General features: G+C 47.1%; 1 protein-coding gene across 5 annotated transcripts in view; it reads left to right on the top strand.

Annotated features, from left to right (window-relative positions):
* Positions 1-10941, top strand: part of BCAP31 (B cell receptor associated protein 31) — a 47825-nt gene extending 36884 nt beyond the window's left edge. For 3 of the 5 annotated variants that reach the window (XM_072991424.2, XM_078386551.1, XM_078386552.1), the window contains exons 7-8: positions 4779-4879; positions 10015-10941. In XM_072991424.2, coding sequence (XP_072847525.1) covers positions 4779-4879; positions 10015-10053 — 140 coding nt within the window. In that variant the 3' untranslated portion in view covers positions 10054-10941. The remainder of the gene's footprint in view (positions 1-4778; positions 4880-10014) is intronic. The other 2 variants (XM_072991425.2, XM_078386553.1) reach the window with 1 other exon arrangement.
* The last annotated feature ends 6426 nt before the right edge of the window (positions 10942-17367 follow it).

Raw genomic sequence — 17367 nt, forward strand, 5'->3', positions numbered from 1 at the left:
GAAAGATTGCCATTTCCGTATCTCTGCGCTAGATGCTGGTTGACTTCACTGTTTCCTGGGTTTCCTCTCCCTTTTCGTTTCCCACTGGTGGTCAGATTGCAAGCTCTTCAAAGACAAGGTAGTAAAGGTGAAGTGTGGCCTGCGGTCTGGATGTAGCTCCTCCAGTGGCTGGCTTTGTAATTCGCGGCCCCTTCCCCCAGCAAAAAATAAAATTGAATTAAAAATAAATTTTTTTAAAACCATGTATTGGTGCTCCTGGAAGCCTCCAGGAACTGTAGTTTACCATTTTAGAAGGTTGCGCTGTTTAACACCCACAAATACCAATTTTTTTTACACCGGGGAAGAGACCTCCAGCATGTCTTTTCTTTTTTTCCGCCTCTTTCTTTTGTTCTGTGAAAAACTTTTGCCAGTTTGGACTGGACAAAGCCATCCAACCCTACTGTGAAGTCTGCATATGTTGAGGGATCAGGAGTCCTGGTGAATCTTGGGATCTCTTTGTGTGTTTGTAGAGCTTATCCGTACAGTATTGGGAATAATTATAGCGCAAGCACTGAATGTAGACAAGAGATCCAAGGCAGGTGGACATCCGTGCCTGTTTGTGGTAGGCATAATTGTTTCAGAGTCTGGTGATGCCAAGGGAAAGGCTTGCCACCTCTTGCTAGGTGGCATTGAGAGTCCCAAATACTGAATGCGGGGAGGAGGGACCTCAATGGGGGCTGACACTCAGCATCCCTTTTTAGGGTATCCTAAATTCATGCGACTAGGAAACCACACCATACAACAGACTTTGAAATATTTTGTTAATTGGCAGAAGAACTGTTGCTACCAGTTCTGATTGCTGCCATCATGGGGTGCCCACCTTAGGGGATTGGGCAGACAGGTGGATATTGAACCATGATGCAATAATATACTCTCTTATGTTGTGTATGTGGTTTTTTTTTTTAAATAACCCCACTCGTCCTAGGGACTGTAGCTTTAAATTACAGTATCAACTAGTTTGATCTAGCTTCCCTGGATCCCATTTCCAGAGCTGGCAAAATAAGTGACATTGACATCAGCTCCAGGGGAATCCAGGAACTAAGAAGTCCTGGATGGCAACTGGTCTTGTGACCTTCTCAGTCTTGACCGGGCTTGTGTAACAACTTCAGTGTGGTCACCATTGCAAGGATGGGACTCAGGTTTTCATACCCCGGCCCTGCCAGATCAAATGGCCTGGTAGCCAACACTCTAGATGACAGCAGTGGTCAAGGTATGGCAATTGCATTATTTTTGGGACCCCCAGGGGTCAGGTTGGTGCAGGAGAGTTGAGCAGGGAGATGGAGCAGCTGTTCCTGCATGCCTGGGTAAGGGAAGTATGCCTCTTCCTCTAGCACGTCCTTTTTATAGCTGTCGTAGCAGGTGCTACATTTTGTGCCTCTTCACCACCACCTAGCACTTGGCTAATGCTCTGAGGAGGCACTAAAATCGCTAAATTTGACAGAGTGGTTTCTGTCAATGAGAGATCTCTCAGTCTCTCAAATACCACTGTTCCCACAAGTGAATTATAGGAGATGAATAGGTCAGAGATACCCAGATAATGGGATTTTGTGGAAACATTTAAAATTTTCAGAGAGTGCCATAGGTGCACTCACAAAATGGCTGCCATGTGGGGGTCTTTCCCATTCACGAAGTGGCTGCCATGATGGGTCGTCGTCGTTTAGTCATGTCTGACTCTTCGTGACCCCATGGACCGGAGCACGCCAGGCCCTCCTGCCTTCCACTGCCTCCTGGAGTTGGGTCAAATTCATGTCGGTCGCTTCGGTGACACTGTCCAACCATCTCATCCTCTGTTGTCCCCTTCTCCTCTTGCCTTCACACTTTCCCAACATCAGGGTCTGGGTATCGCCCATTATAAAAAAAAAATCACAAAAAATATTTGTGATACTAAGGGAAACACACATTTGTACATAGGCAGAACGCCCACTCATAACCAAACAACAACTGTACCCACATAAAGCACACACTTACACCAAGCATAGACCACTCAAAGAAAACAACCACCTTCCAAATAGAAGCAGCCTATACACACATGCACACAGAGTTCTAAGATTGCACTGAAATGAAGGAGAAAGCTAACAGTAGAACAAGAAAAACATGCATGCACACATACATATACAGTACACACATTTATAGACACAACATTTCCTTTAATCCACACCATCACCTCCAGGTCTCTCTAGACATCATGTGTCACCTCCATCTTGCTTTTCTTCTTCTTCTGGATGACGGGACTCGCTTCAGAATGAAGTGGTGGAATGAATCATCTTGTCAAAAGCCTCATTTCACAAAATGCCAACTAGGCCCAAGGCAGGCATGGAGAGGTTTTTTTGGAAACAGATGTTGGTGGAGAACCACTGTGTGCCAGCCTTCCATTTAAGATTTTTAATTTAAAACAAAAACAAAGCAGGAAGCGGCTGGGAGGCTGACAGACACCAAGGCAGGTGGCTTTTGTGCACACTGGTTTTAGGAGACCCCAAGGTAGACGGATCTCAGCTTGAGGATAGATAGCCAGGCATTTTGTCACTTCTGCATTATCTGAGCTTTGTGCATTGCTCCCTGAAAATCTGGAAGGGAGACAGCTTAAAGAAACACAGTCTTGTAGAAAAGTTGATCATAATGCCCCCACCCCCGGCACCATGTGATACAGGAAGCTGCATGGTGGCTGTTTTAATTGCTGGATGACAAATAAGTTATCAAGTGTCTTGTCTTGTTTATCTGCAGGAGATCTTTTAAGTTGAAGTGGTGTGACACAATGGCTCAGTGGCTGGACTGCTAGCCACGAAGCCACTGGTTCAGTTTGTCTGCAAATAATGTTTTCCTTCCTCCAAATCAGTGAAACTAAAAGGATACATAAACCTAGTGGGTTGATATTCTGCCTGACCATGAAGAAAGGGTATGGCAAGGGATCTGAATCATCTCCACCTGCTTCTGTTTCTGAAGAGGCACAAATCCTTCTAGAGCAGATTCTGACACTACCCACTTACAGGGTGCCAGCTGCTTCTTGTCAAGCTACTGATACCACGGAAGGTGTGCCAGTTGTTTCAAGTCTTGCAGTTTTCTAGTCATTGTCCACCTTCCTTCATAAAATCTGTCCGTCACTGTTGGAGGATTCTCTGAACATCCCCAGGTGTTATCGCTTTTCTATGGGGTACCTGGAATACTTGGGCCCTTGGGAGAGTTTTGTCCTGTCCTGAACTGCAGATGTACAAAGCTGTGCACTATCCTGGATAGCTCAGTGACTCAGGTCTCTGGATGCAGGGTCAGAGGTTGGGAGTTCAATTCGCCCACTGGGCCTCCTTGATAAGGGGCTGGACTCGATGATTCATAGGATCCCTTCCAGCTCTGCAGTGCAAAGGTGGTTGTTGTTGTTGTCCTCCATTTATAATCTGTTTGGGGTTCTTGGTGTGACTTTTCCTTCAAGTAATGAACAAAGGCATACATGGCGGATCTTATTTTTCACAGATAACCTAACATAGTTCAGACTGGTTTGTGGATAAAGGAGACAGATCCGCAGAGTCAAGTCGTAACACACTGTCCGCCAGTCAGAGCTTGGAAAAGTTACATTTTGGGGCTGTAACTCCCAGAATCCATAGCCAGCATCTGTGCTGTCCGATTCTTGGAGCTGTACGGTAGGACCACAGAATCGGCACTGAAGTTTCATTCAATCTGCTGCCTGAAAATATAAAATAAAAAAAACCCCAAAATATGTTTTTCTGAGGCGTATTACCAGAACTGGCCATTAGAGGGAACCAAACACTATGTACAGTAATATTTAGGGTTGGTTATATTCGTGATTTCTGGCATGTGTAGGGGGAGGGCTTGGAACCAATGTTCCCTCTTTAAGTGTCTGTCCTGCTTTGCAGGAGTCTCAGTCCATGGGTGCAAGGGTGGACAGAGCTTCATTTGAAATGGGAAGTAAACAAGCCAGCTGCCTGTGCCCAACCCCAGTGGAGCCTCTGGTCAAGTGTGGGTGTGCAATTTAAAAGGAACCAATCCCCAGCAGATACTGTGGTCCTACTGTGTTTCAAAAATGTAACTTTTCCCATGCTCTGTCTGTCACACCACATTGTTCTTCTTTACTAGAACTCTCTTCCCTTGGTTTCATATTTGCAGGCCCAGCTGTGAGCTAAATTCTCCCTGCCTCGGGCCTACCCTTGGGTGGGGGGAAGGAATTGACTTATAAATCAAACCAATAGACACCCAAGTACAACAGAATGGTTAAAGTAGTAGTTAGTCTTTTCTTTGTATGAAAATAAAACCCCATCTACATGGTTCCATTCTGCTTGGTTATTTCTGAGGTGTGCAAAAAAAAAAAGTTGTAGGAGTGGCTAAGTTATGCACCAGCCCGATGCAAAAGTGCAGTAAACACTGTGGTCGCTCTGTGATGTGTTTGAAATAACCACTCACCTGGAATCCTATACAGGTGAGCAACAATCAGGTGTGTGTGTGTGCATGCTTTGCACACCCTCACCGCTCCATCTCTGTTTGAAAAGACTGGCACTGTTCTAATCCTGGCGGGAGAGGGGAGGGGCTGTGATCTGTCGCAGGGTTTATCTCCCTGCGAGTCTGAAATGACCTCTTTTCTGTTTAAATAGCCACTGATGCCCACACGTATGCGTGCGCACCCACCCTGAGCAGTCATGTGCGTGAATTAGCCTACGGGTCCTCCTCCGACTGGGTGGGTTGAGGGTGGGCAGAGCTTGTCCTCACGTGTCCTTCTCTTCTCTCTTCCCACCCAGCCTTAGAGAAAGCCGACCATGAGGCACTGGCGATGCGCAAACAGGCTGAAGGACTGACCAAGGAGTACGACAGGCTGCTGGAGGAATACGTCAAGGTCCAGGTGCCGTGGGAGAAGAAGGGGTGGGGCCAAAAGTCGATTTGGAGGCGAGAGTGGGGGACGGCGGGCGTGGCTGCCCCAGAGTCGCTCAAAGCGCCAGTCAGCTTCTAGGGGATCTCAGGATTGTTGCTGTTTCAGTTGCTGCCAGAGAAGAGATGTTTGGGTGATGGAAGGAGTCAGCCGTGACATGTGGGTTTCTGGTCTCTGTAGCCCACACGTGGAGAGTGACTGACTGTGTGGTCCACAACCTTGAGAGAAGTGGGAGAGAGATTCTTGTTTTTATTCTGCACCTTCTGGTTTGGGTGGGGTGGGGTAGGTCCCCAAGTGACTTCACTTTCGCACTAGGACTTCCCCCCCCCCCCACACAAAGAAACCAGCTGCTTCCTACTAATCAAAATGCAGAGTTTGAAAAAGTAAATTTTCTACGCTCTGCTAGCATGCATTAAACAGACGAGAACAAGTTGAATGTAGATGAGAGCCATGCTGTTTGTGGTGGCGGCCCCGATAAAGTGGAGCTGAGTTAGACATCTGAGGTGGAATACCATCTCCCTTGGGTTTCCTTTTCTCCTCTGGGTCCCAGGAGCAAGTTGTGAGACAACGTCAGGGTGCTTCCGCTCACTGGGCATAATGACTCGGTCAATAATTTGCCCTGCATGGAGGCGAACCGCTGGGAGCCCTCTTCAGTTTCAGCTCTACCTGCAAGTATATGGATGAATACAACTATTCATGCTTTCCACAGGAATGAAGAGTTATGAAACCTGTAATCCTGGAAATCATGCCCCTCTTTCTTCACCCTCTCCTGCCCCAGTCCTCAGGTCTCCTCAGGGCTAGCAGGAGCCTCCCTGACATTCTGGAATCCTTTCTTGTCTGGTCTTGCTTCTCCTTCAGAAATATAACTGTAGCAGAGTCCCTTTTCAGCCATTCTGTTTTGGTTTTTTTAAAATCCTTATTCTTGAAGATGTAGATTCTAAAGGTCCGTATAGGAGAATCTGGCAGGCCCGCAAGCATTGTTTCTGAATCCCTGCTTCTCAGCTGCTCCCCGAGCAGCTGTGAGTCAGAGATGAAGGCTTTAGTGTGAAGTGAGGTACCTAGAGGCTTTGATTGCACATTTTTCTTCTCTGTACACCTGAGGAGTGCTTTGAATCATGGCCCATAGCTATGAGCTGCCCCAGGCTCTTCTCTTCCACCTTAACTTCGGTTAAGAGGCTGGCTGGTTAAACTGCAAGCCCACAACAAACCTGGCACATACACACACATATATGTTTAAAAATAATCTGGGCCCCGTTGCCAGGGCAACCTAATCCTCACACAGCATCTGAGACGAAAGATGCAGCTCCACCCGTGGCTTTGGCTGTGGGGATTCTCCCCATTCTTCTTCTTTTATTCGCTACATTACAAAGAGGAGGAGGAGGAGAAACCAGTCAGAGGGCAAGCAGTCTCCAAGATCCTTCCTGGCAAGCCTCTCTCCGCGTTCGTGGCAGCACGTAGGCAGCAGGTCACAAGACGGTGCCTCACCTGGGAGCAGCTGATAACAGAAGAGGCACCAATAGAGGCTTGGCTTGCCACAAGGAGGAGGCGCCTGGGCTGGGCGGACTCAGCAGTGTAGGGGCTGGGCTCCCTCCCCCCCCCCCCCCAGACTGGCAGGGCAAAAAGGGCATGCTTGACAAAGCCACGAACTGGAGGAGGCCAAGGACTTCCCTAGGCTATGAACCGACCTGCAAACTCAGCCTAGAAGCAGAGCAGCCGTGTAGGGTTTTTCAGAAGTGTTAAACTTAGCTATTGTTTCGGAGCCAAATCATCTCTTCTGGCCCTAGGCCAGGCCAAGCGGAATAAACCTTGAAAGCTTTTCTCCCATTCTCACTTCCTTGGGGTGGGCCGGCCATATTTATTACTCTCCCTGTGGGTAGGGTGGATTTCCACTACTGTCTGGCTAGTGACTCCGAAGATCTCTGCCTTTCTGGGCCCTTCCACGTACCAGTGGAAGCAGGATTAGGTAGGTTTGAGAGAACTGTGAGATCTTTGGGTTTACCTGCTTTGCAGGATGCTGTGCTGCTTGGAAGCAGATGGAAATTTGGGTTGTTTGAGCCTCTGCAAGAAGAGGCCGATATATGGAGAACCTGGACTTTCGTTTTATGTTTAAGATTAGGATAGTCGGCATCTTTTAACCCCACTGGTCAGTGTTGAGATCTCTGCTCCCAAAGACAAGAGCTACTGAATGAGACTCAGGTCCCCTGAATGGTGTTACATCTCAATGCATCACCACTAGGAATGTGGGTTCTCAGGGGCTATCTGGGACCATTCACTGCCTAGTTCTTGTTCAGCACTATTCCCCCCCTCCCAAGTCCTTGCTGAGCATGTCTTGGCTTTATCTGTGGCTGAACCGGTCTGCCCCCAACCTGTCTCCTCCTCCTCCTTCCCTGGCTCTCCAGATCCAGTTTGGTCTGACTCCCAAGAAACGAGTTACTGTTGTTTGGCTGGCCAACCTTTTATAAACAGGTCCCTCGGATGGCTACGCTAGTGACTTTGTGGGCAGCCTCTGGGAGGGAGTAGCTTTCCTCCTCCCTAAAACTGTGAATAACTCTTCTACTTCGGTGTAGACAGTGCTACAGCCCTTCAGCAAGGCTGCCCAAAGAAAAAGCTGAGGCACATTCTGGTTAGGCAGCAGAGCCCCTTCCTGCATGCATTCCAGGGAAGTGTCAGGAGTGTGGTAATAAGCCAGCTATTTTTTGACACTTCTCTGTGAGCTCTGTCGTCGGAGTGTCATAAGCCATGAGTGTCACAAGCTATAGCGGTTGTGGCCTTTTTGGCCCGAGGGTGCTTTTCCCTTCCTCTGTGGCTGTTCTGGTCAGTTCACGCCTGCTGTCTTCAGCTTGCATAGTAAACATTCTCATATGGAGCTAGGTGGTCTCTTGTGTAAATAAACACACACACACACTACAGACACACACAGTGCAGCTCCAGAGGGCTCCACTAGCAAAAGAGTTGGCAGAGAGGCAGAATTCTACAGTAGCTGCCGTCTGTCTCTCTCCTGGACAACTGCTGGACCTCGGAACTTGTTTCTGCTGGTTTCAGCTTGACACTTCGTAGGGGATAGTGTTTCCTCTTGAGCTCCCTGTCATCTAATATCCAAGCATTTCCAGAACTTGGAATAGTTCATTTTTAGGACTGAAACCTCCACAGTCCCCTAATTAGCACCCACCCACCCCCAGCGGCTGTGTTTGCTGGGTGAATCCTGAATTAGTCTGAGCTCTTACCTTTTCAAGTGGACTTCGTATGGTACAAGCTGAACAGGTGTGGATCTCAAACTGCCTTGCCGGTTGTGGATAGCTGGTTCTTGTGAGCAACAAATTAACAGTGAGGGTGACCTCTTTATAACCTGTGTAGCCCCCATTTTGAATCTTAGCTCTGTCTGAAACTTGCTAGGTGGGCCTGAGGCAGGCCAGGACTTTATAGGCTTGTTTCCATCCCATATTACAGGGGTGGGCAAAGTGCCCTGGTCTGTGGGCTGCTTAGGGTCCCTCTGAGCTGTTTGTGCACCCCTAAGACCTCCAGAAAATGTTTTGAGGGTGAGGGGAAGAAAGGCAGCAGAGAATTGCTACTGCAAACAACAATTTTTTCCTCTGATTAAGAGACCTCCCCAGCCTCATCTAGTTGGCCTTGCAGTTTTTTCCCTTCAGTTTGTGTCAGGTAAAGTTACCCAAGATCTTTTTTTTTCTTTTCCCAAAGCTTGCTCCTCTTATTTCTGTGTGAAATGCTTGTTCTTTGCCTTAATAATCTTAAACAAGGAGCCTTCCATCTCCATGTTTTCGTCCTGGAACGTGACTTCTGGAAAGAGTGGTCCTTCCTATTAATGCAAGAGTCTCATTCCAGGAAATGGACATGGATAACATGTTATTATTCAAAAGTGTAAATATTGAGCTAGTATTTATTCTTGATGGCAGTTTCATTTACCAGAGGGGAAAAGCAGCCTCGGGTCTCTCTTCTCACGGAGTGTGGTTTGTTCTCCTTTTGAAGACAGTGGGCATGCTGTTTTAAGGAAAGCTGTAGGTAGGCCAGAAGAGAGAATCTGAATCCTGAGCTTTGTTTTGTAGTGTTCATAAATCATACAAAATTGAGAAGGTCTGCATGAATCCTGGTTTTTGCATAACTCATAATGTTGGTGATAAAGGGCAAGACACTGTATGGGACACCAACTTACAGACCCACTGGAAATCCTGTCCCAGGTACCCTGGTTAGTTTGTTAAGATTTCAGCAGGCTTTGAGCATGTACTTCCAGGTATATGTACTTTGAAACCATAAGGACTATAAACTTGTCTTTCAAAGAAGCTGGTTGTCAAGAAACTAAATATCATGTTCTGTGCTCCAGCAGAACTGTAGTCTGCTCTTATTAAATGTTGAACATTCCTAACTGGATGGAGCGTATCATATTCCAATGAGAATACTGGTGGGAATACTCCACAAGGCCTCTTGTGTATGATAGATACACACCGACCAGCATTAGGCATATATGTGTTGGAGACTAACAAATGTGTGCTGAAGAATGAACAGCTCATGACCTTGCAGAATACAAAGGACAATAGCTTGAATGGATAAGCTTACGTCACTAACCAACAGGGAGTCAGTCTGTTTTAGATATTTGAGCTTGGAGACTCCTGTGACTAGGCCATTATTTGCCTGTAGTGACAATGGGCTTATATTTAGTTTGTACTTTAGTTTGCTATCTGTTGGCAATTTAAGCAGGACACAGTATATCTAGGCCTTGATTCTGCAAGAGTGCAGCAGCAGCAGCAGCAACAACAACTCAGCGGCAGTGATGGCTGTGGCATTCATTTTCCTGAAATGTTTTGCTTGAGTTTCTAGTCCTCAGGGCCTATGTGCCGGGACTGGGAGTGAGTGGAGAGCGTGCTTCTTGTAATCTGAGAAGTGAGTTAGGTGCTTGAGTAAGATTCCCTGTGGCTTGAAATGGGATACATCTCATACAGCAACCGGCCTCTCTCCATTCCTAGCAGTATCAACAGTACAAATTTGTAGAACTTACCTTTAGTCATACAAGTGTGGGTTTTCCAGCATGGAATAAATGCAGCCCTCTTCTTAAGGTCTTGTTCTCACACCATCTTTTCCCCTTGTATTCTTACCAGGCATCGCATGAGGGCCCAAAGGACAAGAAGGAAGAATGATTTTCCAGTTCTGCATCTCCTGTGGGTCTCTGCCCCGTTCCCTGGTTGCTATACATTCATCTTTTGTAGGTGGGGGCGGGGCAGGACCAAATGGATCGCCTTCCTCCCTCATTCTGGACACAGATTTGGTTGGTACACACACACATCCCCCCCCCCATTTTGCTCCCTCGCTCCAGATGTATTCACCTTATTGTTTTGGGCGACAATTCTCAGAATTCCCCGAGCCAACATGGCTAGTGGCCATGCTGGGAGTTGTAGCCCTCAGGAGTCATTTTTGCAGGCTCTGCTCCCAACCCTCTTTCACAATGACCGTGATGCTATTGCTTTTGAGTGGACGTTTAATGCTCTCTGACTTGTCCCCGTCTTCTCTCTCTCTTTCCGTCCACTGTTTTTTTTTTCCTGGATAAGAGGTGACTGTGAGCTTTCTGGAATGATGCTACTCCCTTGTCTCTGCATCCCAGATAATTCCCCCTCCCCCACAGGTAAAATGAAGCTTTCCCTTCTGGAGAGGCAGGTGGGGCTGGATTTCGCCAGGGCCAGAAACACTTCTGTGTTGCGGTGAGGGGGGTACTGGCTATTTCAGTACGTGCTCTTAGTCCTGCCCCTCATCTTTCAGGACTAGTGCCTGCTCCCCTGGAATCTTGAGTATCTCTTTGTTCTCTCTAACGTTGGAACATGGACATGAGTGGGGCACCTCCCAGTGCATTGATGGGCTCCTCTTGTTTTTTGCTGGGGTGATAAGGGAAAGTTCCGGCCCTGGGTCCATACTCCTCCGTTTTGTTTTGGCGCGGGGGGGCGGGGTTGGTGATGTGTGGTTTTTTTATATACATATATATATTATAAACAAGATGTCTGTAAAAAGCTTCACATTAAATCTCTGGAACAATGTATTTGGTGTATTCTCTGAGTGAAATAAGAACACAGGGAGCATCCTGTGGCACCAGTCCAAAGGCCAGGCCAGCGTTCCTCTTGTGGTGAGATTGGGGCCCCTGGGAAGTCCACAAGCAGAACAGAAGCGTGGCAGGGGCTTCCTCGTCCAACTGGATCTTCCCAGCAACACGTATCCCAGCAACAGTCACACTGGGGCCTCTGGAGAAGAGAACACAGGTTTTGTCCTGACCAGTAGCCGTAGATAGCCTGACCCTCCATCCATTGATCTTAATGCCCTTTAAAACCCACCCAAGTCAGCAGCCATCCCTGTATCCTGAAGCAGCAGCAACGGCTTCTTTCACTGTTATGTGGAGTGGGATGAAAGAAAAGAAGGATGATGGAGCCCAGCTTCTTTTTCTCCCTTGGGTCTTCTATTGTGTAGCTCTCAGTGCTCTTGTTTGGCTGAATGAACAGTGGGGCTGGACTCGGAGCCATCCGTGTAGACCGTCTCTTGAGGTTAAAAGTTTCTGTGCTCCTCCTTGCCTCTGCCCCAGCCTGGGCACTCTGTCTGTGTTTACATGTCATAGCTTAATATCTGGGTGTTGCCTTGGTTATAGAAGAGGCTCTGATCTTGGTCCTTTGGTGCCTGACTTTGCCTTCTGGAGGTCGACTAGGGACGAGGCAAAAAGCTGCTATTGTGTCCAGTGTCTCACGCTGTGCCAAAGGGGCGTCCAAAGGGGAGTGATGGGACTGGCTCCTTAAGTCCATTTGAAAACCCAGAGAGGTATGCACTCCAAAAGCTGTAAAAGAACAGCATGTGACGGGTGGGGGCTTGTGGTGATAAAGTGAAAAAAGAGCCTGGGAAAAGCTTTGGAAGTGTGGGTGGGCAGGGAGAGACAGAGAGCAAAGGATGAGGGATTTCAATGGGGAAATGGGAAGGGGCTGGATGGAGTAGAAAAACATAAACCGCTACCTTGCTAGGAGTGACAGAATTCTTACACGCATGCATGCGCACACACACAAAAGAATGAAGGGACACTCTAGATGTTCAAAAACCTTCTTGGTGTACATGGATCTACCAGAAACACAGTTGCTTCCTGCGACACTGGCTTAGGCAGCATGGTGGCAAGTTGAATTTCAAACCAGACCAAAGGAGAACCAGCAGGCCCAAGGCGAGTTGCCTTCCGCTTAATGGCCCTTCTGCAGTGAGCCAAAGGGGAGTGCTGGGGTGGAGGGGATCTTCCTTCTTCTCAAGCATTGTATGGCAGCCATAAAGCACAGCAGAAGAGCTATGGTAACTCCTTACTTGCCATATATCTGTGCATGTAGGTTAATCCTGAGTTGGTTGTTTCATGGCCTGTACTGGTGCATCCTTGTACCTTCTGTCACGTGATGGTTCTTATGATTATCTGTGATGAAAAGTATTTTAAGCTGTGGGAGACAAGGATAAAAGCTTCTCCTTAAGGCTGCGCGATCCACAGTGCCCGGTCTGCCCACACAGGTCATGTAGTCCGTTTGAAGCTCATTCTTTTACAGAAGCTTGTTGTGATAGCACATCTTTCAAATAGAAAGGAGGACTTCTTTAAAAGCCAGAATTTGTGAATGTTAACCTTTTGAGACTGGAGTTTGCAGAAACTCTTTTGAGTCAAGGGGACCCTTGACAATGCTGACTGAGGGATTCTGGGAAAGGGCGCTTTTCAAAACTCTGCCTAAAGGTATTTTTAATGTGATTTGAACCTCCAGTCTTCTGCTTTGGAATGGTGCTTGTTTTTCAGTTCCCTTGGCCCAGGAACTCTAGACTACTGGTTCTTGACCTTGGGTTACTCAGGAGTTTTGGACTCCAACTCCCAGAAGCCTTCACCACCAGCTGTCCTGATGGGTTTCTGGGAGTTGCAGTTCAAAAGCATCCGAGTAACAAAGGTTAAGAACCACTGCTCTAGAATGTGTGGGACCGTACCTCCTGGCCAATACTTGTTAGTAGAGTTTGAAAGCACCCTCGTCAATTATATGCAAAAGCAAGTTGCAGGAATGTGGCCCTTAGAGGCACCTTGCAGGTAAAGCATTAGACCATTATTAGCAGAGGTCAGGGAGTGGCTCCTGATTTTTTGGCCCAAGGCGGTGGGTGCCCTTTTGACATAATTTATCTGCTTTAATTTCTGAGGAATCCACAGGGTCTGAAATAGTGGGGGTTGTTTACCCCTTTTTCCTCTCTAAATATCACTCTGTGGTGTGGCACTTGGTGTGTACAGCACATTGATGTTGTGTGGGAGGTGTTCTAAGTCCTAAGTGTAGAGCTTAGAATGTTGTTTTTAGAAAGCAATTAGTGTTACTGTTCCAAGCCCCTCAGAAGGAGCTAGTTCCTGTTTCAAACCTCAGCTTTCAACAAGTATCACTTTTCTGATTTCTCAGAAGTCGCAAATAGTTGCTTTAAAAACAAGCAGCTGAACACTACAACCTAATGAATTTTCCTCTATTCCCCTGTCTTAGCAGTAAAGAAAAAACTCAACAGCACAAGCCAGCTCTTGAACCATGTAACATTCCTCCTCCACTATTTAGTGAGATCACACTCTGAGAACTATAAGAGTGTCTAAAGAGTTACATTGCAAAATGAGGGGGTTCTGATCTCATGAAGTTATACAATGGTGCCTCATGGGATGAACGCATTGCGGGACGAAAAACCCGCAAGACGAATGGTTTTTGCGATTGCTGTGGTGCCTTGCAAGACGGCTTCTTCTATGGCCGTGCTTTGCAAGATGATTTTTTTTTTTTTGCAAGACTGATGCCTTGCAAGATGAAAATAATTCATTTGTCTTGCAAGGTTCCCATAGGAATTCGTTGCAATGTATTCCTATAGGAAACTGCTTTTCGCAAGACAAAAATTTTGCAAGACAGCACTACTCGCGGAACGAATTACTTCCGTCTTGCGAGGCACCACTGTAGTTGTAATGCAGTTCTACCCTAAGCATTGAGAAACAGGACTAATGACAGAAGCCAGTTGTCCTGTTCCACCCGTGCAACATTCTTGTGTCAGCCGTGGGTTTTCCTTAGAGCCTGCATAAAAGGTTTTCCAGTGCTAACTTGCGCAAACCCCATTGGAAACAAATTGAATGATCTCCAGCTTACATAACAGCGAGCCAGTGACTGTGGGCTCTCCAGAGGTAAAGTGTTGTGCTCCACCCATGGTAAACACGATAGTGGTCAGAGCGAGCTGATATTTTTTTATTAGTTACTTCCAAGTGCTGGGTCCATGTGATGGGCTTAAACGTATGGGAAGGATTTGAGAACAACCAGTCAGGGTTCCTAGGTGTTCACCTGACTCCTATTCCATATCTGATATGACTCAGTCCTTGCTTGTTGCAGCCCATCGTCTATCGCATGAGTGTGTCTGTGATGCCGGGCACATCCCTCGTCCCGTTCTTGCCCTGTTTTCCTAATAATTGCCCAAGAGAACTTCCCCTAAGGCACACTCCTTCTCCTGAGGAACCAGGGTTAGCTAAGGTGCCAGCGTTGGTTTTTTTTTTTTGCAGAGGTGAGGCGGCCCGAAGACTCCAGGGACACAGCCCCTGCAGGGTAACTGCCTAGACTTCCAAAACTCACAACCAAAGTGGAAATTTTTCAGTCTCTCTCTCTCTTCCCATCCTGGCCTTGTGTTTGTGCAGTGGAGGATCTGTTTTCCCAGGCCCTGCCAGGTGATTTATTGGGGGGGGGGGGGGGAACAGGGCTGAAGCCAGGAGCAACAAGCTTTTTTAAAAAAAAAGCTTCTCAGGCAGCTATTCTGGCAAGGTAGCGAGAGTCCTTCTCAACTGCAGGCCTGTTCTTTCTCTCCCTGTTGAGGGCGATTCTGGCCCACAGCCCTGGAAGGAGGGAGATGTTCCCTGCCTTTTCAATGGCAGGATGTGTTTTCCCTCTTCCACAGATGCATGTCTTCTTAGACGTGTTTTGCGGGGAGTAGAAATTGGGGTGGCGAGTGGAATCCAGGACCAGCTCCTCCTTTTCTCCGAAAACCGCTGGATGCGAACCCTAGAAACGTCCCTTGGCTCTGCCCATCTCTCCAGCATGAATTCCAGGCTCTCCATTATGGAGCTGCTCTGTCCACTTGTGACTAGTGGCTGGTCTCTCAAATGCTCTGCCCATTTTCTCTTATGGCTGCCTGACCCCAGTGAGATACCCGGGTCCGCTTCATGCCCAGGATGAAATAACCCGTCCAAGAGAAGAAAGCGAAGCAGGGCTTAGGTGGCAGCATCCTCTGTTCCTAATGGAAACTGGTGCAAGAGAGAGGGTTTATTTTTTCTTTCCTTGTTTATCAGAACAGAATACAAATCAAATCTGAATCCCTAAATCAGATGGGAGAAACCGGTTCAAAGGAACTGGCTTAATAACTGTAAGCCTAGCACCCAGCTTCGACAGCTGCTGGGAAAAGGCTGGCGTTCTCTTATGTCTTGAAAGGCATGCAGAAACATAGACTTGCATTAATTGGACATTATGGGATGATTGAGCTTCTAAACCGATACAGTATTAAACTTGTCTTGCCCAAGTGTTTTGCTCTCTGAGGTTCAGTAGAAACTTTCCTTTTTGACTAAAGGTTTTATCTACCTAAAGCCGGCCAAGTTGCTTTGGCACATCTTACAAGCACCTTTAAACTTTCCTGGAAGTGAAACCATAACAGTAACAACGGGGTGGTGCTCTTGCATGGCCCAGAATAATCTGCTGCCCAAGGCAGTCCTCTCACTCTGCCTAATAGTAGAGCTGGCCCTAAATACTGAATGGCATATTTTGTAGTGGGACAGCTTGCCACATGGAAAACAATGGAGAGGTGCAGGATTTTATTGTACAGTGGTGCCCCGCTTGACGACGTTAATCTGTTCTTTTAAAATCGTTAAGCGATGTCGTCAAACGAAAGAAAAAAACCCATTGAAATGCATTGAAAACCAGTTCAATGTGTTCCAATGAGCGAATTACCTCATCGTCCAGCGAAGATCCTCCATAGGGGAAGCCATTTTCGATCGCTGTCTTCCGGAAATAGGTCCGGAACCCAGCGGGCGGCCATTTTGAAAACCTGACAATCAGCTGTTTTTGATCGTTGGGAAGCGAAAAATCAGTTCCTGAAGCAGGGAACCAATAGTCGTGAAGCGGATTTTCCTCATTAAAACATCGTTTTGTGATCACAGTAGCAATCGCAAAAACCTAATCGTGAAGCGATTTTGTCATCTACCGGGGTAATCGTCAAGCGGGGCACCACTGTATTTGGAACTGTTGTATGTTTTTTGTAACTCACGTTTTCCTTTGTGTGAAAAATGGCACACAGTTCTTTTTAATCGAACACAGCTGCATGTCAGTCAGTGAACAGAGCTTAAATTCCAACATGTAGCTGAGCAGTGGAATTGGGATGGGAGGGTGGTTGAAGTAGATTGACATATCTCATACTGTTGCAGGTGTGGGATTTTTAGCTGGAAGCCTAAATTGGCAGGGCTGGGAATGTCTAACTCTACATGTCATTATTCTGCAAATGTCATGACTTCCTTCCCACAAACAATGTAAGGAACAGGTGATGGAGGCTGCATTCTGCCAGTATAACCCGTGATTGAAGTTTGCTATATAAAATGGACTATGTTTCAGGGCTGTTATAGCTACAGTCTGTTGGGAAAACAGTTTCCACTGGCAGGAGTACCTTGGCAGAGATAAATGCTATACAAATCAAAATTTCCACATGAAATAAGACTCCTGAGCATTAATCTGCTCTATTTTGCTTGTAAGATAGGTGCACTGCTTGGTCAAAGCTCTGTTACAGTCCTGGATTTCTTGGTTGTGTTTGGAAGTTGAGGCAGAAGAAACAGTATTGAAAGAAGGCAGGATATTTGCACTCTTGGGGTTAGGGCCAGAATCCCCTGGCCCCATGCAGTGTACGCGTCTAGTTGCTTAGGGGAACCCACCTGCTCTCCTGGCCACCCTTGGCACTCCTCGGATTAGTTGCATGATGGATCGCAAATAACGAGGGGAAAACTGCTACACAACTGCTCTTGACACATGTGATTTAGAGAAAAAAAAAAGATTTTGGCCTAGGAATTTATGGGTAAGGGAGAATGCTTCCCAATAAGCCAGTAGAGAAGCTGGAGAAAGGAGAGGGAAAAGTGAGGGATCTGGGATTCATAGTTTTCGTCTGTGCTTATCTTAACCTCAGGGACAAGCTTAGCTTTGCTTGGATCCACACCAGTGAAAGAAATGTGATCTGGGAGCACATTGCCTAATGCAGTGCTTCCCAACTTTGGCTAACCTCAGTGTTCTTGGACTGCGGTTCCCAGAAGCCCCATCTAGCCCAGCTAGTGGTGAAGTCTTCTGTGAGTTACAGTCCAAGAACACCTGGGTTAGCCAAGGTTGGGAACCACTGGTCTGAGGCCTGTTTCAGAGGTTAAACATGGCTGCACAAGAGCCTCTGCTGGAGGGGAC

Source organism: Pogona vitticeps, chromosome 2 (genome assembly GCF_051106095.1).
Source record: "Pogona vitticeps strain Pit_001003342236 chromosome 2, PviZW2.1, whole genome shotgun sequence".
NCBI lineage: Eukaryota > Metazoa > Chordata > Lepidosauria > Squamata > Agamidae > Pogona > Pogona vitticeps.